This window comes from Schistocerca piceifrons, chromosome 1 (genome assembly GCF_021461385.2).
Source record: "Schistocerca piceifrons isolate TAMUIC-IGC-003096 chromosome 1, iqSchPice1.1, whole genome shotgun sequence".
Classification (NCBI taxonomy): Eukaryota; Metazoa; Arthropoda; class Insecta; order Orthoptera; family Acrididae; genus Schistocerca; species Schistocerca piceifrons.
In genome coordinates this window covers 757,241,110-757,268,935 of record NC_060138.1, presented here as the reverse complement: position 1 = coordinate 757,268,935, position 27,826 = coordinate 757,241,110, and the positions used below count along the sequence as shown (strand labels likewise).

General features: G+C 42.1%; 1 protein-coding gene across 1 annotated transcript in view; it reads left to right on the top strand.

The window, feature by feature from the left end:
• The first annotated feature begins 18,527 nt into the window (after nt 1–18,527).
• The window catches only part of LOC124774889 (mite allergen Der f 3-like), a 98,775-nt gene continuing 89,476 nt past the window's right edge, over nt 18,528–27,826 (top strand). Inside the window, exons 1-2 of the mRNA XM_047249550.1 lie at nt 18,528–18,548; nt 18,659–18,776. Coding sequence (XP_047105506.1) covers nt 18,528–18,548; nt 18,659–18,776 — 139 coding nt within the window. The remainder of the gene's footprint in view (nt 18,549–18,658; nt 18,777–27,826) is intronic.

Genomic DNA, 27,826 nt, shown 5'->3' with positions numbered 1-27,826 from the left:
TTTGTGGCACACGGTCGTGTATAACAGGGTTCATTTCACAATTCCTGAAGGCTGACTCTTTCGGCCATATATATAATGACAGCAAAATACTCTTTAACTCACACACCTGCACTTCATAACATGTTGGTGTGCCATATATGTTATTAAGTAGCACCCAAATTTACAAGACACAAATTCATATTACAATAACAAATACCCTAAGCGCCAGATCAATAGTGTAATTATTTCTAGTGGTGTTGACACAGCATGCTTTAAATTTAAGGAATTTTATGTCTATCATAAATTATGAATTCCAGCATATTAATTAAACGCCAAATAAAACTGTACATTTATCAAAATTGACTGTCTATTCTAATGCCGCAGAAATATCAGCGCCACTGCGTTCGCTTTCACAGAACCTTTTCGTCACGACGAAGTCTCCAGTGGCACTCCACAGATTCGGAGCCGAGTACCCCGCCGAAATTCTGTATGGCTCTGGATTCCATCGCCAACGTTTTTCTGGGACAAATCTGTTGAAATTCGAATGGGGTGTAGGTACCAGAAAACAAACACTTTCTGAAACCACCCATGATCTGCATTGAACACTTCCCCTAGTGGAATCGATACAAACAGATCTAAACTACCCAGTAAACAATTGATTCACAGCGTTTGCAAGATGCTCGTAAATTCTTCAATGATTCTGGCATGTTATTCAAGTCCCACTAGAGACATGCATGCCGTGACAGACCCCCAGTCGACTTCATCGACAAATTAATATTTTCTTTTAATTTAAATAACTCCCTTAGACTCAAAACTAACAACAAATATGAACAAATCCCACGTCTCGTTTAATTCCGTGCAGTGATGCTGCATATACAAATCGATACCACATACAGCAATAAATTATTCCCCCAAAATATTCTCAGATAAGTAGATAAACATACATCTGTCTTCCTAACTTTTCTGACCTCCATGAACCCCAATGGGTCTGATCGTAACGTAGAATTTGGAAATTACAACTAATATAAATGCATCCAAAAACTTAAGCCTAACACATACATATACATAAATAGGAGTCTTATATACCCCAAAAAACCTAGTTTATACGCATACTGTGCACAGATTTTTGACTTGATACCATTCACCAAATAACTGAGTTCTCCGACCTTCTTCAACCCTAATGTGTGTCTAATCTATCTCTTTATAATTGCACAGACCTTGTGTAAAAAAAATCATTATGTGACGAAACAACAAACAAGCTACAATAAATCCTGAAATAAAACATTGTAAATTAGACCCGAATTTCGTACTCTTCGAAAATAATTCATTAAATGATTCATTCGCCCAATTTCATTTTTTCTCTCTTCTAGACCTCTCGCTATCTTAAACTTCTCTCGAGTCCACAAATGAGGTAATTACAAGCGTAATGTTCTACCGTACCATCGCCATTCGGTTACAGTAAAATCACATCCCTCCTTAAGATGACATTCTGTCCAAATATCACTTTCTATGTTAGATTCAAACTCACTGTGTTCTCCCTTCAAATTATGGACATTAGTAGCTACAACATCATTATCATAAAATAAAGCAATACTTTTTACTTCCACATCATTACAAACACCTTCACAAACAGCACATCCAACAGCCACTGATACATCATACAACTCGCCACATGAAACCTCATTTACCTCCATCGACAAATCACCAATATCAGAACCGTTCATAGTTTCAGCATCCTCTGCCGTTACATCACCTAAATTGTAGCTACAGCGATGTGCAATTTCGCAATTTCAGAATCAACAGTACCATTAAATACTGCTGATTTTGATTTAAATCTGAGCATAATACCTTTCCTCTCTTGCACGCTCCTGCACCACATTAATTTCAGATCGCACATCAAATTCAGATCCACATTTATCCTCAAACAAACATTCAAAATCCACAGATACATCCAGACTTTCGGGTTCACATCCATTAGTAGAAAGATATGCACAGAATTCTTCCTCTGAAGTATCAATACCAGCAACTTCAGCTTTCATAACTTCAGCACACAAAACAACATTACTACTTTCCTTAAAATATAATTCACCAATATCCGCCGATACACATACAAATTCATCAGCAGCTGGCGAGACTAATGCTACACCACCCTTATTAATATCGCCATTACAATATTACCTGAAGCATCATCACCTTCATCAGTATAATCATTACTTCTGGTTAGTACTTCTTTAGAATTTTCTATACCATCTAACTCCACCAAATTCAGCTCCACCTCAGCCTCCTTTTGGCACATAGAATCTTTCATTACACTAACATTCACGCCCTCTTTCGTCTCATATTCGTAAAACAAATCATTTAGCCATAAATCGTCATCATCGCCTTTATCGTCAATGCCTTTTACATACTATCTGACTTTAAAATTTACCTATTTGATTCTCATCTCTCACTGATTTCATTTCAAAATTCTGACGCCTTTCTGCCAATTTATTGATACCTATCTCATTTCCGTTTACTCGCATCCTATTCATCGCCAGTTTATTTTGCCATCTCCGGACCTGAGATGCGGCGAAACTTAGTTTCCCGATCTCCCATGACGCTGGTTCATTTAGCAAGGTGCCAGTCCCTCAAATCTACGTTCTTGGTGTCGGTCCCTGTCACGAAAGCATCCTTTCCCATTACCCCTTTGAAATTTAAAATTGGATGTGTTCCTGTTAACGTTTCCCTTATCATAACTGCTGTTTGCGTTCCTTTGATAATTTCCCGGAGGTCTTTCATAGTAGTTACTCGGACTGTAGTTATGATTTCCACTCAGGAAACTATTTGTCTGCTTACTTTGCAGTTTAAATTTCAACGCCCGTTCTAATTTTCCTACAAAGTCCTAAAATTCGTCTATTGAGTTGCTAGGGCTGTGCACTAGATCCCACTGCAAATTTTCTGGTAACCGCCTTTTCAACGTCGTGATTTCAGTAAGTACTCCCAATGGACGTGTCACATGCATTAACCTCGCAAGTTCACGTTTACAAACTTCTCGCATCGACCAGTTCCCATATTTAAATGTTGGCCCATTCAGAAACTCATTTTGGAGTCGCGTTCGCTTCGCTTTACTCCAGAACTTGTTCAGGAATCTACTTTCAGATATTTCGTAGTTAGTGAACGTATCACTGTGTATACTTGCCCACGATTGCGGCTCACCTTCCAAATGTCTTTTCACGAATTTCATCTTCTCCTCGTCGGAGATTCCCCATATAAAACCATCCCTGCATGCTGCTAGAAAATTTACTGGGTGATATTTCCCGTCGTCTCCAAAACATTTCACCTTTCCCGAGTTCATCCACGGAACTCTGATCAGCGTGGAGGTTTGATGTGCAGCTAAAGAATTCGACTCGCTTTTTATTTCATTAACTTGCTTTTTTACTTCACCATTTTCAATTTTAATGCCAGATTCTACTTGTTCCTTTATTTTATCTGCTTCTTTCTCCCCTTTACCTATTCCAACGGATAAGTTGCTAATAGCCTCCACGTCTCAGCCATTAGAGCATCTTGCCTACTCATATAATTTCTTACGTTGCTTCCAGATCTGCCTACAACTTCTCCACCCTACCACAGAAATTTCTTCTCCACTTGATCTACCTTAGAAGCCAGTATCCCAGCTTCATCAGAAATTTTGACCATGAAACCGAATGGTTTTTAATTCTCTGTCTATCAGTTCTTCGATTCGACTAGCAATTTTGCCTACTTCGTCTTTCACAACTGAAGCTATTTCAGACTGAACCGAATCAATTTTTAAATTTACGTCACCCACATCGGTTTTAACAGAACGAAATTTTTAAATTTACTTCACGTATATCGGTTTCAAAAGCATCAATTTTGGATCCCAATTCTCTTATCATTTGCATTAATTGCGACAGCGTATCTCCCACAGATTCATCTCCCTTGCCTGATTTCGGTCTAGTTGCCCTACTAAAGTCACCGCCGATCACGCTCTCCCGTTCCGACTTCGGGCTAAGCGGCTCGCTAGCATTTTCGGACCCACACAAACAGGCCGACAGCTACATTTTAGTGACGTTTGTTATTGGCGATTGAGTTACAGAATCATACATAATCTTGCTATCTTCTCAGGTACTTACCTTTGTCTTTCTGGATCCTTCTGTCATATTGCAGCTGGAGCCGACGCTGAAGATCACGTAGCTCTTCCTGTGGTACTGCAACCGCCGCTGCGCGATGAATCGCAGTTGAAGATTCCGCTGCTGGCTGAAACCACATGCTCTCGATGACGCCTCTCTTCCGCGTTACATTTTAATCTCCTAATCACCGCTAAAATTCGGTGCATAAAATTGTTGCAAAATTCGTAGCTCAGAGCCTCCACGCAACCTGCCTAAACTGGAACAGACCTAGGACCTAGATAACAGAGTGTCGCTAACTGTTAGAATTACAATTGTAACTTCACAACTATTAAAGAAACCTAACATTCGGTCCCGAACCGATCTTGCATTTAACTTTTGCGAGAGGTTCTGCCTATCGAAGTTCAGATAATACACTACTGGCCATTAAAATTGCTACACCACGAATATGACCTGCTACAGACGCGAAATTTAACCGACAGGAACAAGATGCTGTGATATGGAAATCATTAGCTTTTCAAAGCATTCACACAAGGTTGACGCCGGTGGCGACACCTACAATGTGCTGACATGAGGAAAGTTTCCAACCGATTTCTCATACATAAACAGCAGTTGACCGGCGTTGCCTGGTGGAACGTTGTTTTGATGCCTCGTGTAAGGAGGAGAAATGCGTACCATCATGTTTCCGACTTTGATAAAGGTAGGATTGTAGCCTATCGCGATTGCGGTTATCGTATCGCGACATTGCTGCTAACGTTGGTCGAGATCCAATGACTGTTAGCAGAATATGGAACCGGTGGGTTCAGAAGGGTAATACGGAACGCCGTGCTGGGTCCCAACGGACTCGTATCACTAGCAGTCGAGATAACAGGCATCTTATCCGCATGGCAGTAACGGATCGTGCTGCTACGTCTCGATCCCTGAGTCAACAGATGGGGCCGTTTGCAAAACAACAACCCTCTGCACGAACAGTTCGACGACGTTTGCAGCAGCATGGACTACCAGTTCGGAGACCATGGCTGTTGTTACCCTTGACGCTGCATCACAGACAGGGATGAATCCAGGTTCTGTGTACAGCAGCAAGATGGTCGCATCTGTGTTTGGCGACATCGTTGTGAACGCACATTGGAAGCGTGTATTCGTCATCGCCGTACTGGCGTATCACCCGGCGTGATGATATGGGGTGCCATTAGTTACACCTCTCGGTCACTTCTTCTTCGCATTGAGGGCACTTCCAGATGTGTTATGGCCCGTGGCTCTACCCCTCATTCGATCCCTGGGAAACCCTACATTTCAGCAGGATAAAGTACGAGCGCATGTTGTAGATCTTGTACGGGCCTCTCTGGATACAGACAATCTTCAACTGCTGCCCTGGTCAGCGCATTCTCCAGATGTCTCACCAACTGAACACGTCTGGTCAATGGTGGCCAAGTAACTGGCTCGTCACAATACGGCAGTCACTTCTCTTGATGAACTGTGCTATCGTGTTGAAGCTGCATGGGCAGCTGTACCTGTATACGCCATCGAAGCTCTGTTTGACTGAATGCCCAGGCGTATCAAGGCCGTTATTACGGCCAGAGGTGGTTTTGTTCTGGGTACTGATTTCTCAGGATTTACGACCCAAATTGCGTGAAAATATATTTGTCCAATGAATATCCGTTTATCATCTGCATTTCTTTTTCGTGTAGCAATTTTAATGGCCCTTAGTGTCCTTTTGAAAAAATTTTGCAGGATTCAAAACAATTCTAAAATTTTCCAGAGTTCATATTACGCAACTAACATTTTTCAATTCCCAATCCTGCCCCAACACTTTGCAAGATTCTTATCCCTGAACTAACAGTTTCCAAGTTCCTATCCTGCTTCAACACTTAGCAAGACTCTTGTTCCTCAATTAATACTTTCCAAATTCCAGTCCAGGGCGAGCTCCCGGTTGGAACCCAACATCCCAAAGATGTTCGGGCTCACATGCGGTTCCTCTTCGTCGAAATGTATTGGCTCAAACTCATTCAGAAGTAGAACCGCACGTGTCGTATTACACGCCCTAAATTAGACACTTGTGACCCTTAGGTTAAATTGTCTGGCAGACGGCACGTCTGCGACATTGTATGAAACATACAGTTGTAATATAACATGCAACAACAGCAATAATAATATCTGGAGCTAAATTAACGATCCATAAGTGAAGTAGGCCACACAGTTACCATTTGGTTAGAATATTGTTTATTCAGAAAGCAAACTACTATCGAAAGTGGTAGTATTTAGAATTACTATTACACTCGAGCGCATATCCATTTGCCACAGTTCCAAGATCATTCACAATCTCATCGCGAATTACAAGTCCAATACTCAATCTTGTTAAGTACGGGAAAAGTTAGACTGCACACGAGGCGCGCGGCTGCTCACCGCTCAGAGACTACGTCCCGCGATACCACACAACGCGAAATTTTCTAAGTCGTTTCACTTCCTAGCTATCTAAAGATCGGCTGTCCGCTTCCACGTCTCCACCAGCACTGTTAACTTTGGTGTCTAGATCAGAACTGTCCCTCTGCCCATCTCCGGCCGCGTCCACCGCGTGCCAAACAACGTCGCTCAACTGACTAGGGGAGTTCCCTTTCCTGAAGATGTCCATGTGATTGACTACAGCTTATTCTACAGTATTTTACATTTTAACATATTTAAATAATCAAAGCTTGACAACTATCATGTTCTAAATAAAGTAACAATAATATCCATTACATAATGAACGTTAAATTCTTTTAGACAAAACCAATACAATTTCTTTCTTAGCTTTGAATGCCACGACGAGTAGCCTTGCACCAATGTGCTTTCTGATAAATAAATAAAGAACAAAAGTAAGTATTATGCACTAAGCTTTGCGACAAATATTCCCTTACCTAATGATTCAATAAGGTGCCATGCTGACATCGTTCAATGTGTTTTGTGTGGAGGAAATGAGGACCTGATGCTTAACTGAAAACACTGATAATTTAAATTTACTATATCTTCTAAACAAATAAAGTTACAGAGTTGATATTTACAACATTTTAATGATGCACTTATATATGAAATGTCGATCGTTAAGATCGACTATAGCGTTCAGATTTTAGCATTCATATCTTTGTTAAGAAACTTGTAAATTTCACTTTAACAGTAAATCCTAAACTGACGAAGAGTTCTCGGGCTTCCAGCCGGGTGGCGGTGTCTTCAAAGTGCGACGTTTCGACGAGTGACATACTCATCATCTTCTGGCGAAGATGATGAGTATGTCACTCGTCGAAACGTCGCAGTTTGAAGACGCCGCCACCCGGCTGGAAGCCCGAGAACTCTTCGCCAGCTGTATACGCCGGGAAAGCATACATTCACAAATCCTAAACTATTATAGATAACATCAATATTCAAGTTTCATCGAGATCACCATGAAAATTTATGAAGGATGGTACATCAAAATTACTGTTACTTCATTCCCTGAATTACTACAGAGTTAAATAATTTTCATAAATGTTTCCGTTTATGGTCGATCTTAGGTCCACCATATTTAACACTGCTACGACTCTCTGGCCACAAACGGCTTCTATGGTATTTCCCTATGACGTAGGTTCTTGTCTGTCTGACTCGCATACTACAGCGCTTAGGCCTCTTTCAGTATAATAGACGCCTGTGAATTTCCCCATCTCGTGGCGAATCTGCGCTCTTCGTGGCAGACGGTCCTGTACGACAGGGTTCGTTCCACAATTCCTGAAGGTTGACTCTTTCGGCCATATATTTAAATGAAAGCGAAATGCTCGGTAACTCACAAACACCACGTTCAAAGTCACTTAAATCCCGATAATTTGCCGTTATAGTAGCAGTAACCGATCTAACAAATGCACCACACACTTGTTGTCTTACATAGGCGTTGCCGGCCACAGCGCCTTATTCTGCCACTTTACATATCTCTGTATTTGAATATGCATGCATATACCGGTTGTAACCTCCCCCCTCATTTATCGACCTTAATGACAGTGAAAAATGAAACCGCGTGTACCTAATGGGAGTTTTGGAAAAGCAATCGTCACCGAAGTTAACCTGTCGGTAAAGAGGGAGGAAAGGGTTACATCTATATGAAAGGAAAAATGCTAATGAAACTGGTGGAAATTAATTTTGAAAAGGGGTAAAGTTAATAAAGAAAGTAAATGTGCGGCCGTTACGTTAACAATTAACTAGCGGTAATTAGATATTTGAGATTTGGGGGAAATCACGGTCGCCAGTCCTAAGGACAATTACTATAGTAACTGAAAAAGAAAGGTTATTACACATATAATTAACACTAGAAGCGTGGTAACTGAAGGTTGACACGTGTAGTGTGAAATCTGAAAGTTTGTCAGAAGTAATAAATTTCGCTACACTCTGACTTAATTTAGCAAAAGAATTAATAAAACCGGAAAATCGAAAGTTAATTTAGTGACTGAAGTTAATAGTGAGCTTTCTTTCTGAAGCACATCGAAATCCAGTAAAATACGGTTAGTCTTGGACTACCTCAACAATCATTTCAAAAGCAACTTGACTCTACGCAATTTAGAAACAAGAGATTTAACTTTGATCTTGAATTAAATGATTCTGAACAATTAACAATAGGAAAATTTAGTACGTACCAAGCTGAGCTGCAGTCACAGGTAAGCTAAAATACGGTAACAAAGCTCGCACTCTTAATTCGTGCTTGTGTAATCTGAATATTGAAGCCAGCTATGAATACCTTTGAGATTAAAGCAGTGAAATGATGTTACTTTAATGCTGGCGTCTGAATTTCAACGATACTCGGGTTCATTCCGGAAAAGGAAGGGACCTTGCTTGGTAATGCAATTGGGACAATGAGCAACAAAGGTTCATGCTAAGTTGCTGTAATTTTGCGAGGCAAATGGAACAAGATTAAAAGCTGAGGTCTGCCATACAGCTCTAAAACTTTACGTGCTTCCAGTCTTCCTTGTTGGTTGATTGAAGGTTTGAAGCCGTCGATCGAGGAGGTGGCGACAGTCACTCATTGTCGGCCGTCGCTGTTGCAGAAGCTGGATGTTGGCGCGCCTTCTTCTCGACACGGTCACCAGGCGAAACGGGCTCTTGATGTGCGCCAGCTAATGCTTCCCGTCCGCGACACCATGTCAGAAACTATCATCGCGAGTCGAGCGCAATTACATGCTGCCAAACCCCGAAAGCGCGGCAACTCGCGGGAGCGTCACACAACACCTGCTCCACTCGCTACTCCCGCCAGACTCCGACTGTTCTGCCCGCGCTCCAAGCGGCAGAGTTCACACTACCAAAGATCCTACACACTTTGATTCTTCACACGACCTATCGACGTAATCGTTCGATAGAAGTTTTCCCTAGGCAAGACCCAGCGTAAAAATACAAATAATATTTACGAAACAAACCAATTATACATCGACATGAGTGCATAAATATATATATACAAACAGTAAAACAATTACAATATATAAAGAGACAGAAATGTCATATCTTGAGGTAACAAAACAAGGAAAAAAAATAATAGTACAATAGATGGAAATAGGAGGATATGCATTTCCGGCGTTACACGTGCCCCACATTGTCTGAGGATGTTCGTGTAACGTAAACAGACTCAGAAAATGTCCCAAAAAAAGAAACAGCGGAAATGCATATGCTCAAAACATCAACAAAATTTAGCATTCGTCTAATTAATCATAAATCAATTTTTAGACCATAATAATTGAGTGGAGACGCTCCTAATCTTATTCCACTCTGTCATCTTGCACAAAATAAAACAGGTTGACAACATATTAAAATTCATAGAAAACATAGAAAATGGTTTAGCTATTCTAAAATTGTCAAAATTCCCAACAGTATCAAGAAATGGAATACTATTTACAAAATTAATCAGAGTACATGGTCATAAAAACAGGTAGATCAAAATACGCAAACTAATAATTAATTACATAGAATACACATTTTTACATAACCCTTTCATAATTAATATTCTCGTCATGGGTGTCCATTAAACGCTAAACAAGAAAATAACACACATCAGATCGAAAAAAACATAAATATTGACAGTAGAATTCTTTCAGCTGTCCAGGAAGAAAAACAATTCCGCCTTCCGTACTCGCAAGTACAAAGAATGCCGACAGCGGCACAAGAGCCGACAGCGGCTCGCCTCGCCAGTATTGTTGCGCCCGCGTGTGCGGCACGCTTGATCTCACTCGCCCTTGTGACGGCGTTTCCAGAACGTCCGTTTCACTGAATTCTTTCGGAAAAACTCACTCCCGAGTAATCTCAAGGAGTCCATAAACACTATCACAGTGGATAACTCAACACTGTCCATCATCACACGCATGTACTAGCCTGAAACTTAAAACAGCGTCTAAGTACATCGGCAATGACTAGTAAATCACATATTTATGAAATCTTACAGCTATTTACAAAATCATATTTACATTCCTTAATCTACTGTGACTCAGCTGAAAACTTAAACTAGCAGCTTGGATTTTTCAGTTGATTAGATCATGATTAAATTGATTAAAATTAAATTGATTAATCAAAATTAATTACTTATTAATTACAACTTCTTTAATGACCTTGGTCAGTCAAAAGCATGGCAATCTAGCAAATCGTTAAATCTTACACTCTATTTTACATACTGTATAAATTACCCATTGTGTGGTATTAATCGATCCTAGGTTGGTACAATTTCAAGTCTACAATATTCCGTAAGCATTTGTGTGAGGCATACCAATGACTTTATATGGTCCATTATAAACAAACTTAAATTTAGAGTTTTCATGGTCTATCTCGCTCGATTTCTCATGAGCTTTTACAAGTACTAAGTCTCCGATTGCAAACTTAGCAAAACGCGCTTTAGCGTCATGACGACGTATGCGAGCATCGGCTTTTAGCTTCATTACTTCTCGCAAACGATCTTTTTTCACACCAATACTAATGTTAATCCGTGGAGGGAATTTGATTATCTCTTCCAATTCACTTTCTACACTTTTGTCAATGCCGAAATTCCTCATGTTATGGCAATTCAAACTCATTCCTACGTCAATGTCATCCGGCCAGTTAACAATGTGTATAGGCTGGTATTGCCTATGCACACCGTCTCCTGCCTCGTCAAAACCAACTACCATTGTTTTATCTAGTGACATACATGTCAAAGTTTTGCTTTCGCAGTTAATCACTGCACGGTACTTTAATAGCCAATCTAACCCGATAATTACTTCCGTAGTTAAGTCTGGCACGACGACAAACTCTTGTTCAAATCGTTCCCCACATATCTCGAAGTTGACAAAAATCTGTTTTGTGACCGGTTTACTGGCCTTCCCAGTAGCACCGATAATTTTCACTCCTGTTACTGGCATAACTACGATGCCAGGTCTGTCTTTCAGTAACTCAAATATTTTCCCAGATACAGCACTCAATTCTGCCCCGGTGTCAATCAACACGTTTAGTTGTAGGTCGTGCATATTAACGGACACTACTATCTGTCTACACTTGTCCTCGACTGTTTCTTTATTTTCCCACAGTAAATCCTCGTCTATATCCAGGTCATTCCAGAAAAAACCATCCGGCTTTGATCCTAAATTCGGCTTGTCTGGCGGCTTTTTCAGCCTCTGTTCACATACAGTTTTAATTTCAACACGTTTGTCCTGAGGCTTAGTCTGTAGCTTCGCCTCCAATACCGAAACCTTTTCCTGTAACTCGTCAACTAGTGAGTGCTGCTTTGCTATCACTTCACTAATTGTCACCTTCGTTGATTCCTCTTTGGTCAGATTGATCTCATCTGCCAATCTACCTGGAAGAATGTGCCCAGTAGCATCTGAAATTACTTCCTCTGGATCTGCGCAACCCACACTGCTACCGTCTGACCGTATAACGTCAGCTCTAACCTCATACACGCTGTAATCTACGTGCTTTTCTACCAATCGTGTTCGGCTATCACTAAAATTTTCGTAATCTTTCTCCTTAATACTCTCGCAATGTTTAAACTGGATGTTCGCGTCGGATGGGTCGGCTACTTCTACCATTACAACTTTCGGTAAAGTCTGCCGGTTAGGGCCAGAACTTTCCGTTACTACTTCAACATTCAACTCCTGCGGGACGAAACACGACGCATCTTGCTCGTGCTCCCCATTAACATCAACTATTTCTAGTAAAGTCTGCCGGTTAGGGCCAGAACTTTCCATCACTTCACAATCACTATCTTCCTGCGGGACGAGGCGCGGCAAATCCTGCCCGCGCTCCCCATAAACACTTCTCCCGTACAGGCCCCTATAATCTCTTAGTTCGTCGTATAAGCGACCGAACTGCCTTAACCAGACCTCATCCCTCTCTGCATCCCCTCGCTCGATGACGGACGTTTTATCCGACATCTGATCTTCTTTCAACACTTGCGAATCATTCTTAAACTCAATCTCCAGTTCCGCTGTGGGTATTACAGCTGCCACTTTATAGTCGATTTCCGGAACACTACTTAAATTGTTCTCACTGACAGTGAATGCATTTTCTGCTGCCATGTATACAGCTGATTTACTACTTGTGGGCGCACTCCTTTCTCCTAACACTGGCACACTCTCCCGCCGTTGATTATTCCATACGGAATTTTCATAACGACGACACCTGGGTTTTCTCCTGTTATTGGGCCGCCAAAATTTCTCCACGCCCGGTCGGCCCCTCACCGGCGCGGCTAATGGTTTCCCTGTCTCGTCCCAGCAGATACGCTCCCCGGATACTGCTGAGGCGACTGGTCACACCCTCTGGCGTTATTACTATTCTGCGCAGCCCGTATCACGCTAGTATGATACTGGTTTCCGTCATTCCGGTTATTATTTGCATTGTACCGATTGTTATTACGGTCCGAACCATTATTGTCATTGCTGCGGTATGCATTATTCCCATGGTTATCGTTGTTATGGTTGGGGTGGTACCCGTTGTTGTTACCACGGCCTCTACCACTGTCGCGATTATTGCGCCAATTGTCCTCGTCCTCAACTCTTTCCAGGAAATCATTGATTGTCCTGTAATTGCTTCCTACGTAGCGTTTTGTATCATCTGGAAGCTTCTTGTAGAGTTCCCAGACTATTTCGGATTCCGTGCGGCGATCACGCAAATATTCCAACTTGCGGATCCAGCCCTCACAAAACTCCTTCATCGAGCCGCGCGAATTCGCATCGAAAGGCCTCGATACGACAAATTCGCGCCAGACACTTTGCTGCTTTTGCTCTGACCAGTATTCAGCCAGAAACAAATTTTTAAACTCGTCAAAAGTCAGGTTCGTAATGTTGAGGTTTAAGCCCCAACGCTTGGCATCACCAGCCAGCACATCAATAACCGCATTAATTTTTCTCTCATTAGTCCATGATCTGGGTAAAACTCTTTCACAATTCTTAATGAAATCCGTCGCGTGTATACCGCCTTTTTTCAAGGGGTCGAACCGCTCCTCTTTCGTCAACAATTCCGAACAATGTGCACAGATTGGCACATAGCTCTGTTTTTCGTCAAGTTTCTTTTCTAATTCCGATACTCTCGTAATTACTTGGCAAGTGGTTGTCGCAAGCGTTTCCACTTCCCTCTTTTTCTCTTCGCAGGTATTAGCCTGCTCCCTCACTTTAGTGTCTACTTCGGACACTAAAGCCTTTAAAGTTTCCACCTTCTGTTGATCCTCTTTTTTCACTAATTGAATTTGTTCCGTCACCTTATTCTCGATGACCGGAGCAACTGCTTCTCCTACACTTTTCTCGATTCTGCTAATTTCGGAATCAAAACGAGTATTTACGCTCGCAATTTCCGCCTGAACGCCTATCATTTCCTGTTTAAGATTACCGATTTCGGAATTAATTACAACAATATCTTCTTTGATTTTATCAACTTTTGTATTAACAACTCCAACATTGTTGTTAACAACATTAATAGCTTTGTTCTGATTGTCTAGCTTTCGTTCAATCTTTTCAGACTGAGCTTCTTGCTTGGCAGACAGAGCTATAATTTCTGCCGATTGACTCTTGATTTCATTAATCAAAACATTCAATAAATCAGTTAAATTCCCGGAGACTACCGGTTTTACTTCCGTAGCTGGTTCCTCTATACATGTTCCCCCGTATTCATCATCAAGGGGTACAGATTTGATTTTCGCTTCCGATTCCGAAACATTTTCTAAAGTTTGGAATTCCATTTCTGCTCTTTGTTGCGTTTCGGCGGTCGCGTCTTTCATGCTAGCCGCCTGCCCCTGAACAATGGGAACCGCCGTGCGCGTTTCCCACTGTTCGACCGATTGTTCCGTATCCAAGTCTACCAGATTTTGGTAATTGTTGCCTTCACTCATTTTAATAATTTTCAATATAAATGCAAAATCTCAACTCTAATTAGGATTCCTCACACGAATATTCTCGCTGACGTATCGACCATTTCGTAACCAGTACTTTGTTACGAGATTTGCACAATGCAAAATTCGTGTCCAGAACAACCTCAAATTTGAAGATTGTCCTGTCACCAGGTCGCCACGTGTAACCTCCCCCCTCATTTATCGACCTTAATGACAGTGAAAAATGAAACCGCGTGTACCTAATGGGAGTTTTGGAAAAGCAATCGTCACCGAAGTTAACCTGTCGGTAAAGAGGGAGGAAAGGGTTACATCTATATGAAAGGAAAAATGCTAATGAAACTGGTGGAAATTAATTTTGAAAAGGGGTAAAGTTAATAAAGAAAGTAAATGTGCGGCCGTTACGTTAACAATTAACTAGCGGTAATTAGATATTTGAGATTTGGGGGAAATCACGGTCGCCAGTCCTAAGGACAATTACTATAGTAACTGAAAAAGAAAGGTTATTACACATATAATTAACACTAGAAGCGTGGCAACTGAAGGTTGACACGTGTAGTGTGAAATCTGAAAGTTTGTCAGAAGTAATAAATTTCGCTACACTCTGACTTAATTTAGCAAAAGAATTAATAAAACCGGAAAATCGAAAGTTAATTTAGTGACTGAAGTTAATAGTGAGCTTTCTTTCTGAAGCACATCGAAATCCAGTAAAATACGGTTAGTCTTGGACTACCTCAACAATCATTTCAAAAGCAACTTGACTCTACGCAATTTAGAAACAAGAGATTTAACTTTGATCTTGAATTAAATGATTCTGAACAATTAACAATAGGAAAATTTAGTACGTACCAAGCTGAGCTGCAGTCACAGGTAAGCTAAAATACGGTAACAAAGCTCGCACTCTTAATTCGTGCTTGTGTAATCTGAATATTGAAGCCAGCTATGAATACCTTTGAGATTAAAGCAGTGAAATGATGTTACTTTAATGCTGGCGTCTGAATTTCAACGATACTCGGGTTCATTCCGGAAAAGGAAGGGACCTTGCTTGGTAATGCAATTGGGACAATGAGCAACAAAGGTTCATGCTAAGTTGCTGTAATTTTGCGAGGCAAATGGAACAAGATTAAAAGCTGAGGTCTGCCATACAGTTCTAAAACTTTACGTGCTTCCAGTCTTCCTTGTTGGTTGATTGAAGGTTTGAAGCCGTCGATCGAGGAGGTGGCGACAGTCACTCATTGTCGGCCGTCGCTGTTGCAGAAGCTGGATGTTGGCGCGCCTTCTTCTCGACACGGTCACCAGGCGAAACGGGCTCTTGATGTGCGCCAGCTAATGCTTCCCGTCCGCGACACCATGTCAGAAACTATCATCGCGAGTCGAGCGCAATTACATGCTGCCAAACCCCGAAAGCGCGGCAACTCGCGGGAGCGTCACACAACACCTGCTCCACTCGCTACTCCCGCCAGACTCCGACTGTTCTGCCCGCGCTCCAAGCGGCAGAGTTCACACTACCAAAGATCCTACACACTTTGATTCTTCACACGACCTATCGACGTAATCGTTCGATAGCAGTTTTCCCTAGGCAAGACCCAGCGTAAAAATACAAATAATATTTACGAAACAAACCAATTATACATCGACATGAGTGCATAAATATATATATACAAACAGTAAAACAATTACAATATATAAAGAGACAGAAATGTCATATCTTGAGGTAACAAACCAAGGAAAAAAAATAATAGTACAATAGATGGAAATAGGAGGATATGCATTTCCGGCGTTACACGGTGTCTTTGGCGCTTCAGTGTATTATAAAATGAAAGGTTTTCAACATGTTTGGTTTCTGGAATGAGGGAAACCTCTGTAGTGGAGCGGGGTCTGATTTGTAACTTCCTGGCAGATTAAAACTGTGTGCTGGACCGTGACTCGAAATTGTAATCCATGCCTTTCGCGCGCAAGTGTTCTTTCGCATGAACTCAGTAGGCATGAATTACAATCCGGCTGTGCATGCATTTATTTTAATACTACACTACCTGACAACTGACCGAAGATGAAGCAGTGGGTAGGAGGAAACGAAATGGAACATCCCAGTTTGAGAGGCAATGTGTTGTCACTTCACTGAATACAAAATCACTTATCAGTATGACGTTGCACAATCTACCACCTGAAAGCACTCACTGATTCTGTCGGGGAGGGTCCCAAGAAGCCGTTGTATCCTCTCCTAAGTCTAGCTCCGTCGCAACTGTTGTGACAAGGCCTTGTTATCATGAAAACTGGCATTGCGATGGAGATGTCGTAAGAGCTGTTGTCACACATACTCTATCGGGGACATATATGGGGAGTCTGCTTGCCATGGAAGCAACCTAACATCATCAAAATTCACAGAAATGTGTGCCATGTTTGGACGGCCGTTGTCCTGTTGAAAAACGTCATCACAATACAGTAGCATGAGAGGTAACACTCAAGGACGCAGCTCGTCCGCAACTTACTGCCGTGCTGTCTGAGTTCCCTCAATGACTACCAGCTGCAAACTGAAGTCACAGCCTATGGCTGCCCACACCAAGACGACAAGAGGAATGACGCTGTGTGTCTCCAAAACATTGGATGAATGGGACTCCTCACGATGTCGCCGTTATACTCGTTGACGATGGTTATTTGTGTAGCGCTGAACTGTGATTCTTTACTGAACACAACTCGAAGCCATTTATGAGCAGTCCTAGCTTGTATATCGCGACAATACTATGAACGCAGCCATTTGTGTTGCGCTGTGAATAGGACGGTAATTCCATTCTCCGGACGCTGCTAGTGTCCTCTCTATTAGGCAGGACATCACAAATCGTTGCAGCGAGTCCCTTATTTGTGATCGGATGCCAGGCGCAGTTGTGAATGAGTAGGGATTAGCTTGCTGTATATTACGACGATCCTCCATCGACATTATCAGATGTGATTGCTTTTCCCACGCGGTTTTCAAGAGTGGAAGGTAGGAAATAGTCTGAGGGTTGTTCGATGAACACTGTACCAAGCTCTTAAGTGAGAATTGCAGAGTAGTTATGTACATGTACATGCAGAATGGAACAATGGCAGTCAGTAAGCTTTTCCACTTGATCTTATGTAACCCAGCATTAGGCCATTGACCATTTCGAATGCCCCTCAAATCTGGACATTTCATGATTCTCCGTGCTGGCCAAACAGAGACCTACAATGAGAACCATTTCAAACTCTGACAGAAGCTGATAACGCCGCCTGACACGAATATACGACATATCCGTGTCCTTCACAGTGATCATTCCGCATCTGACGCTGTTCGCATCTCTTTTACACCCCGGAGCCTGATAACAACACTAAACACGAACAGTACTAATTCACTGTGTTGGCCGTTCTAATGTATCCCCATAAATTGCAACTCTAATGATTTACATATCCACCAATTGTGTGTGTGTGTACGAAGAGACTTTTGGATCCTCCCGTGTCTTCTGGGTGCTTCACTTTTTTAGTCGGTGTAGTTATTCCGGCCAGTTTGCTACAGGAAGCTTCAGTTTTCATGCTTAATAACGTAAACAATTCTAGGGGATCCCTGTGCAGAACGTAATCACCATTAACAAATGTAACGCTGTTCCATAATCAGATTGTAACTATGCAGCTGTAATATCAGCTGCTTCGCACAAGCGATTAGCAAGTGATTAGAATAATTTGTACTATTTAAATTTTACAAAGAGTCCACGTATTTCGTCCGTCACCTTTCAGTTGATGTGAAAAAGCTGCGTCATCGTCAGCAAAGCGCCTTGCCTTTCAGATCATCAGATCACTTGACTGGTGAGACTGAAGGCTCTAGGAGTCGCCGCCAAAAAATATATTTCTCTTCTGTTCCGAGTCTCCACCTAGAGCAGACGCCAAGTGGGTTAGTTTTATCTTTGTATTATCCCTTTTCCTTCGAGATGGGTCTTGGGCTACTAGAGTTATCTTCTCTCGTCGTCCACGCACTCCTCAGCAGGTAATCCTTCCCCACCCCCCTCCCTTCCCATGATTAAATAAACTGATGCGGTTGCTTTTCCTGAGCCTGAGCACAGTGTATAATTGTAAGTCGACTCCGCTTTTCAATCATGACCACACCTCCGAGGAAGGTATACAAACTGGCATTAGAAGAGGGTTGCAGAATTCATCCTGTTTTCGGCCTTGAGGTGCCGCATATAAAGTACTAAGTCATGAGCTGATGTGTGAAGCCGTTGCGCAGGGACATCCTGCTGCGAGCTGTGACGCGACGGACGAGTGCCCGGTGCATTCAGTGCGGCCGCCGCCACTGCAGCTGCGCGAAGTCAACCTACCGCGCCTGTCACCTCTGCCGCCTTCGCGCAAGGCCATGTCGCGGGGACGATGACCCATCGCCATCCCGACACCAGGCGTCGCCGTCGTCTCGCTGCCAGACCTCGCCACGCCATTCGTCGATCAACTTAAGCTGCGAGCTTCGCTTTTAGGTTGCTCTCGCCGCCGGGGTCCGATGCTGTCCGAGTAGTCGCCGAGAGCTGTCGTCGAAGACTTTTTATTTGTTGTGATATGCGTAGTTCACAGTGATGCCCACCACCATATTGTAGTGACAGTTGGCTCCTGACACGCAAGCAAGGCTGAGTTACTCCGAGGGGAGAAAGATGATCTTCAAAAGCGCCTTAATGAAGCACTGGTAAATGTGATCCCGCAGAGCAGCACTGTGCCCACAGCTCGCCTCGCTTCCTCATTGCTGGAGTTCCCAGAACCGATTTCGTCCCGACCTGTAATTGATGTTCGAATAGGTTTGCTAGTTCTCACTTTCGCGGGCCAACCATGCGAAAATGTTCACACATTCATTCAAAATATAACAGATGCAAGGAAACTGTCCGAATGAAGTGATTAAGCATCGGTAGGAGCCACCAGTCTTAAGCTGTAAGGAGAGGCACGCCCTTACATAAATTCGGTGGAAGGACTCAGAAATACAGCGTCTGATGCCCTTTCAATAGAACTAGTGGACAGATATTGAGCATAGTGTTAACTGTTGTAGGGACCAACTTACCACTCCGTATCGAAATTACAGGGAGCATTTAGAGCACTTTTCTGACAGAATAAGAGCTGTGTAGTGTCGTTCATATATGCTACGGGAAAGTAACAAAAGGATTGGGGTACTAATCAGTGAAGCTGAAACTCGCTGTAGATGTATTTGTTCACGGGATTGGCCCACAGATAGGTGCAGAGGTAAAGTGTGCTTCGCTGACTACACTAAGAGAGGATGTACGACTAGCATTTCTAGACGAGGAGTCTCTGCAATTCGTCCAATCTTTCAGCAGGGTAAAACCGCTAGATGTGCATTCATTGTGGAAGTGCACTGTAATAGTTGTAAACGCCCAGGTCACAAGGCTCCTGACTGTTAGACACCGGACTGGACCCATTTAGAACGATTAGACACGTGAGAGCAAACTGTCTGTCTCTACAACCTCGCTCGGCTAACCAAATAGGTGACTGAAGTGCACGAAGGAATGTGAGTACGGGAAACGCGTAGGGGAACGGTTCTGCCACTGCCGCTTCTGCAAAGCGAATCCAGTAAGAGAGGCAGGACTCGCTAAGGTGACATAGCTTTGAAAATATAAGCGTTGGACAGTCTACCCTTATATTGATGCACACGTACAAGTAAGTGTTTTAAGAATGAAATTTTCACTCCACAGCGGAGTGTGCGCTGATATGAAACTTGCTGGCAGATTAAAACTGTGCGCCGCACCGAGACCTGAACGGGGCGTGAGTCGAGCTTGGGTAGCTCACTTGGTTGAGCACTTGCCCGCGAAAAGCAAAGGACCCGAGTTCGAGTCTCGGTCTGGCACACAGTTTTAATCTGCCAGCAAGTTTCATATCAGCGCACACTCCACTGTAGAGTGAAAATTTCATTCTAGAAACATCCCCCAGGCTGTGGCTAAGCCATGTCTCCGCAATATCCATTTTTCCAGGAGTGCTAGTTCTGCAAGGTTCGCAGGAGAGCTTCTGTGCAAGTTTGGAAGGTAGGAGACGAGGTAATGGCGGAATTGAAGCTGTGAGGACGGGGCGTGAGTCGTGCTTGGGTAGCTCAGCTGGTAGAGCACTTGCCCGCGGAAGGTAAAGGTCCCGAGTTCGAATCTCGGTCCGACAGACGGTTTTAATCTTCCAGTAAGCTTCAAGTAAGTGTTTTGTTCGTTAAATCTCCTCGCGGTAGTGAGCTGTAGCCGCCGTGTTGTGGAATGAGCGGACTGGGAAGAAAAAGAATGTACTCATTACTTTTCAAATGTGTGTGAAATCTTATGGGACCTAACTGCTAAGGTCATCAGTCCCTAAGCTTACACACTATTTAACGTAAATTATCCTTAGGACAAACACACACACTCATGGCCGAGGGAGGACTCGAACCTCCTCCGGGACCAGCCACACAGTCCACGACTGCAGCGCCTCAGACCGCTCGGCTAATCCCGCGCGGCCATCACTTTTCAATGTGTAGAACTGGACATAGATGGAAGTAAGTACGGCTTCATATTAGATGTGGTGTGGAAGCATAGCCATTATTTTGATGCCGTTTCAGGAGCAATTTACGGTGCCATTTTCAAGGCATAACTAGCTTCCGATCACAAGAAGTCTAAATTGAGTGATGTCCACCATTTTGTCAGTGTTCCCGCTATAAAGACGCGAGGGAGTACAGAACGATTGGCCGCGTTCCGACAGTTCACAAAACCACATACCACATAGTTGAAGTTAAACAAATCAGAGAAAATATGGAGCAGTACCAGGAAAATCGACTGGTTAAAAGCGAAGAAAGATTTCTTAAGAGGAGATTTTTCTTGGTGAACAATTAACACAAGTGAAGTAAAAGTACGCATTTGATGCAGTTTATCTCGAATGAGTGCAATACAACAAGTACATTTTAGTCAGTCACTACAGATAATTCTTGAAGCAGAGACGTTAACATTCACCTGGGTACAGTACTCCCCAAACTGCAACAAGTAAATACTGAAAACAGCATACCAAGGAAACTAACAACCTGTAAGAAGAGTTTACATAACCTCTACCTTAGTTACGTCACCAGCAAAAGCGGGAATTGAAAAGAAACTTTAACACCTGTGTAAGGCAGATCGGGATGTATTGTAGCCCGTTCTAACCGAACTGGCAACTTTGCTTGAAGAAAAGAAACTACTTCCACAAAAACTCAGGAAAAAACGTTATGGGCAAAATCCTACGTTCACTGAAACTGATACACAGCAACCAACGAGTTCATGCCGCTAATATTTACGTTCCGTCCCTCCGTACAATTTTGCGATTCAGGGACTGAGAAAGAACTTTATCGTATATGTTAGGTGGGTGTAGAGTTAGTATTTTTTAAGTCAGTCTATGTGTACAATGTTTAAGATTCAATTGTGTTTTCGCCTCAGTCACACGCGGAAGGAATATTTTGCTGTGCTGTATTTGTGCCGCTCTTGTAAAGTTGTCTCTGTCAATTTTAGTTTTTTAAACATGTTAGTTTGATATCACTACTGCCTGTACAACACTTCTTCCCCATTGGATTATTGCCAAGTCCCTTATAGACATCTGGACCGTAAATGCCAGCCACACAGCTGAAGCCCTAATTGTCCGCTTTGTGTCACGGAGTGTTCTGATGTGACCGTACCTCGGTTTCATATGACCAACAGGCCCTGTGCTAGTAAAGCGTCACTACTGTTACATTTGTATGTTGCACGCTCTCCGTTGTCCTAAAATTGACCATTATGCCTTCTTCACCCTCGTTTCACTCTTTTACTTGTTCCTTTATATTTTATTATCTGCCTCTACATTGAATGTTTCTGTCATACGTTTGCATTATTTTGCTATGTTGAGACATTACCGCTGCATAAAATAATGAGACAAAGTAGTAAAGGAGTTTTGCTATTTGGGGAGCAAAATAACTGATGGTCGAAGTAGAGAGGATATAAAATGTAGACTGGCAATGGCAAGGAACGCGTTTCTAAAGAAGAGAAATTTGTTAACATCGAGTATAGATTTAAGTGCCAGGAAGTCGTTTCTGAAAGTATTTGTATGGAGTGTAGCCATGTATGGAAGTGAAACGTGGACGATAAATAATTTGGACAAGAAGAGAATAAAAGCTTTTGAAATGTGGTGCTACAGAAGAATGCTGAAGATTAGATGGGTAGATTACATAACTAATGAGCAGGTAGGGAACAGAATTGGGGAGAAGAGTTGGTGGCACAACTTGACTAGAAGAAGGGATCGGTTAGTAGGACATGTTCTGAGGCATCAAGGGATCACCAATTTAGTATTGGAGGGCAGCGTGGAGGGTAAAAATCGTAGAGGGAGACCAAGAGATGAATACACTAAGCAGATTCAGAAGGATGTAGGCTGCAGTAGTTACTGGGAGATGAAGAAGTTTGCACAGGATAGAGTAGCATGGAGAGCTGCATCAAACCAGTCTCAGGACTGAAGACCACAACAACAACAACAACAATGTTCATCATTGTCTGGTACGGCAAAGTTATGTTCAGAGTTCGTGGAATTTGAAAACAAGCGTTACAAAAGCGCAGAAGAAGGCTGCATCGTTCTTTTAAAGGAATCTTCAGAAATAAGATCCCACTGTATACCGAACCAAGTCGCTTATAGTTCAACCGCCACCGAAAAAGCGCAACCATAGTAGATATTGGCGATGCAATTCAGTTTCTTCTTTGGATTCCGTTCCTTCTTGGAACGTACTGAAGAAAGTTTTTCATACATAACAATATCTGCTGGTCCCAGCATTATCTGGTGGAATTAACGCAAACTTGTTCTACAGTGTAAGTATCAGTTAGTTGTACGCTGTCTCATATCCCGTTCAGGTTTCACCTGTGTTTTCAGATCGGAATTTTGTTCCCCACACGTACCGAATAACGATACATAATAGCAGCTTCTGTTGGAAGCATTCCGTTACGGGAGGTTCGCAAATTCCATACTTCGAGAACTTGTATGGTTCAAATGGCTCTCAGCACTATGGGACTTAACATCTGATGTCATCAGTCCCCTAGAACTTAGAACTACTTAAACCTAACTAACAGACTGCTACGGTCGCAGGTTCGAATCCTGCCTCGGGCATGCATGTGTGTGATGTCCTTAGGTTAGTTAGGTTTAAGTAGTTATAAGTTCTAGGGGACTGATGACCACAGATGTTAAGTCCCATAGTGCTCAGAGCCATTTGAACCTAACTAACATAAGGACATCACACACATCCATGCCCGAGACAGCATTCGAACTTGTGACCGTAGCGGTCTCGCAGTTCCAGACTGAAGCTCCTAGAACCGCTCGGCTACGAGGACTTGTAAAGGGGAGTGAATACATAATATTTTGAATAGCAAGCCATGTCCGGAGACGTACTCTTACCAACATGTTTTCAAATGTATATATCACAGAAACGGTACATTTACGGGCCTGAATTCTTATTCAAAATAGTATCTACTCACTTCCCTCTACACGTACTGGAAATCTGTAACGAGAATTTCCGAACACCCTGTTTAGAAGAGATCTGAACTTTGGTTCTCCGCACAATTGAAAGAAACTTCGATTGCCACTATTGAATCATTCTTCTTATTCATCCCGGAATTTAGCTCCTCTCTCAGTACACGCCCTACGTTATCAGTTCTTCCACATACTAATAACTCTGAATTCTTCAATTGCTTGGATTAGCTGATGGCACAGGAGCACCCACCAATTTCGCTGCATCGAGGTGCCGCTCATATTACGGCATTCTGTCGTATTTTACTTAATATAATTGTTCCAGTAGTGACTCGCCCTTCTTGCTATTCTAACATTGACTGCGACTACATACTAATGTTTGACACTCAATTTATGTAGTAGAACACATACGTCACTCCAGCCGACCACGTCCCTTGGTGAAGTCCTGTGCAAAAGTTATGACGACTTATTTTTCTACGGTCACGAACTGCAAATTTTGTAATCTCATTTACGTTTGTTTTCTCTACTTAAAACTATTATTTAGTATTTGTCTTATGAATTACATGCTTTTGTGACTTTCAAACAGTGGTCTTTTATTATCGACCTTATTCCTTCATATGGTACTGCTTCATCGTCATTGGTTATATTTGCAATCTGACTATTCAGTTTAACTGTACTTAATTCTCTCGGTTTTCTGGTCGTACATTTGGATCGAAAGAATCAACCCCCTGGTGTTTCTCGTAAATGATTTATTTTTTTGTTTGTAAGACGCATCAATAGAATGAAAATAGTCATTTTACAGTTGTTATTTTATAGTTTCATTAATCAAACCTGTTTAATTTCGTACGTAATTCTGGTTGATGCTTAGAAAGATTGAATCAAGTAGTTGACTTGTTGCCATTTGCACATTAATATATTTTCAGTTTGTTTAATCTTTAATCCGTCGATTAGATAGTTGTCTCTGTGCCTTGTAGTTTTTTTTAAACATGTCAGTTTGATATCACTACTGCCTGTCCAACATTTCTTCCCCACTGGATTACTGCAATTTCTGTTGTGGTGACAACGACTTACAGTGATTCTGTCGTCCTTGATTGCAGTTAAAACAAACTGTCGTGTTTCAAAATTCTGTCCGTGATCTCGTTCTGCCTTATTGTCAGGCTGGCGGAAAACTGGTGTCACCCGGTGGCTACCCGGTTGCCGTTAAGGACGTTGTGTTACGTGTGCTCACGTGGTTCTGAGACATACCCTGCGCAGTCTGACTAGGAGGCCTTTAGACTTCACACGGCTTCTATTCAGTTACTAACCTCTTCAATAACAATATAAATCAATCATTCACTTCCATTATTGATAAAAAATGAAGAAAATTAAAAACCCATCATGTAAACATGTATTTATTATTGCACGTAATTGTCATACGAATATTTCAGTTGCTTGCGCTCCTCACAGTTGTCTCTGCAATCTTTTTCTGCTGCTTTTGCAACGCCGCCTCCTTGACTGTCCTGTGTCAGCAACTGTACTCACCGCACGTAACGTGACAATTGTAGTCACATGCCAAGATTTGGATGGCTACATGAAATTTAAATATTGCATTGTTAAATGAAAATCAAAAATTGTTACTTCTTACATTTTCGGCTCCTTTGAGGTTGTAGAGTTCACTCGTGATGACGTCTTTCGGAGAGACAGGAGAGAGCTCCGAGGCCCCGGACAGGAGTAATTCTCGTTATTCAAATTTTACAAAGAGTTTGCCTATTTCGTCCGTTTACTCTCATGTGATGCGACAGCAATCAAACAGTTCACGTCGGAATAGTCGTCAACAAAGCTGCTTTGCCAAACAAATCACGTCACCAGATCACCTCACTGGTGAGACTAAGGGCTCAAGGAGCCGCTATCGAAAAATATCCTTCTGTTCTTTTCCCAGCCGTCGCCTAGCGCAGACACTAAATGGCTTTGCTGCTTCATCTTTGAATTTTCCCTCTTCTTCAAGATAGGTCCAGAGCTATTGGAGTTCCCTTCTCTCGTCCTCCTGGAAATGGTCGCCATGTAATCCCTGCTAACAAACAAAGAAATATGGGTTTAATTTTCCAAACCTGAGCATTGTGTATTAATCACAGGCCACAGCGCTTTCCAATACTGACTAAGCCTAAAAGGGGTTTACAACAGATTGGGTCAAAAGTGCTCTGTCCTTTCTTTTCCACAGAACCCATATATTTTTCTATGTGATCTCTCTGGTGGCCAGTTATTTGATAATTATTTCGCATCAGCATGTTTAGCCTGACATCGAGAGAAGTATGTATTAACTAAAATGGACACAGAGTTCAATAAGTGCGAAATATACGATATCTTTTCTCATCCCCTCACATCAGTCCACATTATTTAATTTCATATGAGTGTTATTGCACACTACGAATTGCATTCACAATGTTTTTTTGGGTTCTCTGAGTTATTATTAGTCAGGTTACAATATCAATACACTGTTTGGTAATTGATAAGCTGTGGAACTTCGACTACTAAAATTAAACTCGGAAATCTGTACAGAGTGACATTTATTAAATCATTAATGTTACATTTAGCTGGTTTACCAAACTCCTCGTTACAAAACATTCATAGAAAAGATAATACGATTAGGTTCCGATGCAGGAAACATTCATGAGCAATAGGCCGTTAGGGAAAGAAATTTAATGATGCTTCAAATCCATTTAAATTCGAAAACATTGTTAAATGAAAATTTAAAAAAAATTATTTCCTACATTTACGGCCCCATTGAGATTGTAGAGTTCGCCTGTAGAGAACTCTTTCAGGGAGAGGGGAAGAGATGTATAAGGTGCACCCAGGTCCTTATTTACAGATGCATAAGCTATCCCACATTTCAGGGTATTAATAACCCCGAAACACCAATGGAGCATATATGACTCCCAAACGAGCCCAGCTCCGAATTATCCCAACACAGACTTTAGTGTGAATTTTTCATGTGCTTCCAGTCGTTCTATACCAACACACCTATACAATAATTTTCTACAGGAGGCTACCTGTGCTCTTATTCAGAAATTTTCACTTTATACCAACAATAGCACTACTAAATTCTGAAAACAACAATATCATTACTAAAATCAAAAACTACGTTATTAATAAATTTAAAAGTACATTAACGTAGAGAATAAGGATCATCAAGATAAAAAGAAACTATTACGTAGCTTGCGAACATCGACGAAGTGGCTCATGCAGGTGCATATTTTGTCACCAGGTGGTACATTTCCACTCATCTAGACGCCGTTACTTGTCGGACCTCTCTGTTTATTGTCCACACAAATAACAGATAGCTACCATACCCAGTGTTCATGTGAAACAGAGAAATTATACGATACAACTCATGCTGCCAAGCAGGACACAAAATAATCCACGTTAGGTCCGAGCACAGAGTCAGCACTCCATAGTTCGGTGAAAATGGTTTGGTACCACAAGTGTACTCTAACGCAGTCGCCATATCATCGTACTGTGGACTTCATACTCGCACCATAGCATACGCACTAACCCGGCAGGCAAACGATCACCGCTAACATCTGTTTCATTATGTGAGCTCTATAATACTTAGAAGGCCACAAGACAAAGACCAACTATACCGCCCATGAATTTGCGGCAAAACACAATGACAAGGAGCAATGAATAATATCAGTTCAGAGCAGCAAATTCCCTTCGGTACATAATTATTCGAAAGTACTACCACATAACAGACCCTTGACTCGGCCCTTTAGCACGTTCCATGTAAAGAAACACATGTCCATGCTATGCGGGCCTCGTACCTCTCTGAAGGCAATGACTCAAAGTCTCCACAGACTTAACCACAGTAATCACTGCACGTTTCAATGGCAGTCACAGAACACCGACTGTCGTAGGCCCACTTCTTACACGCACGCTCCGTTACGTCCTACCCCACATACAGCATAGAACTTAC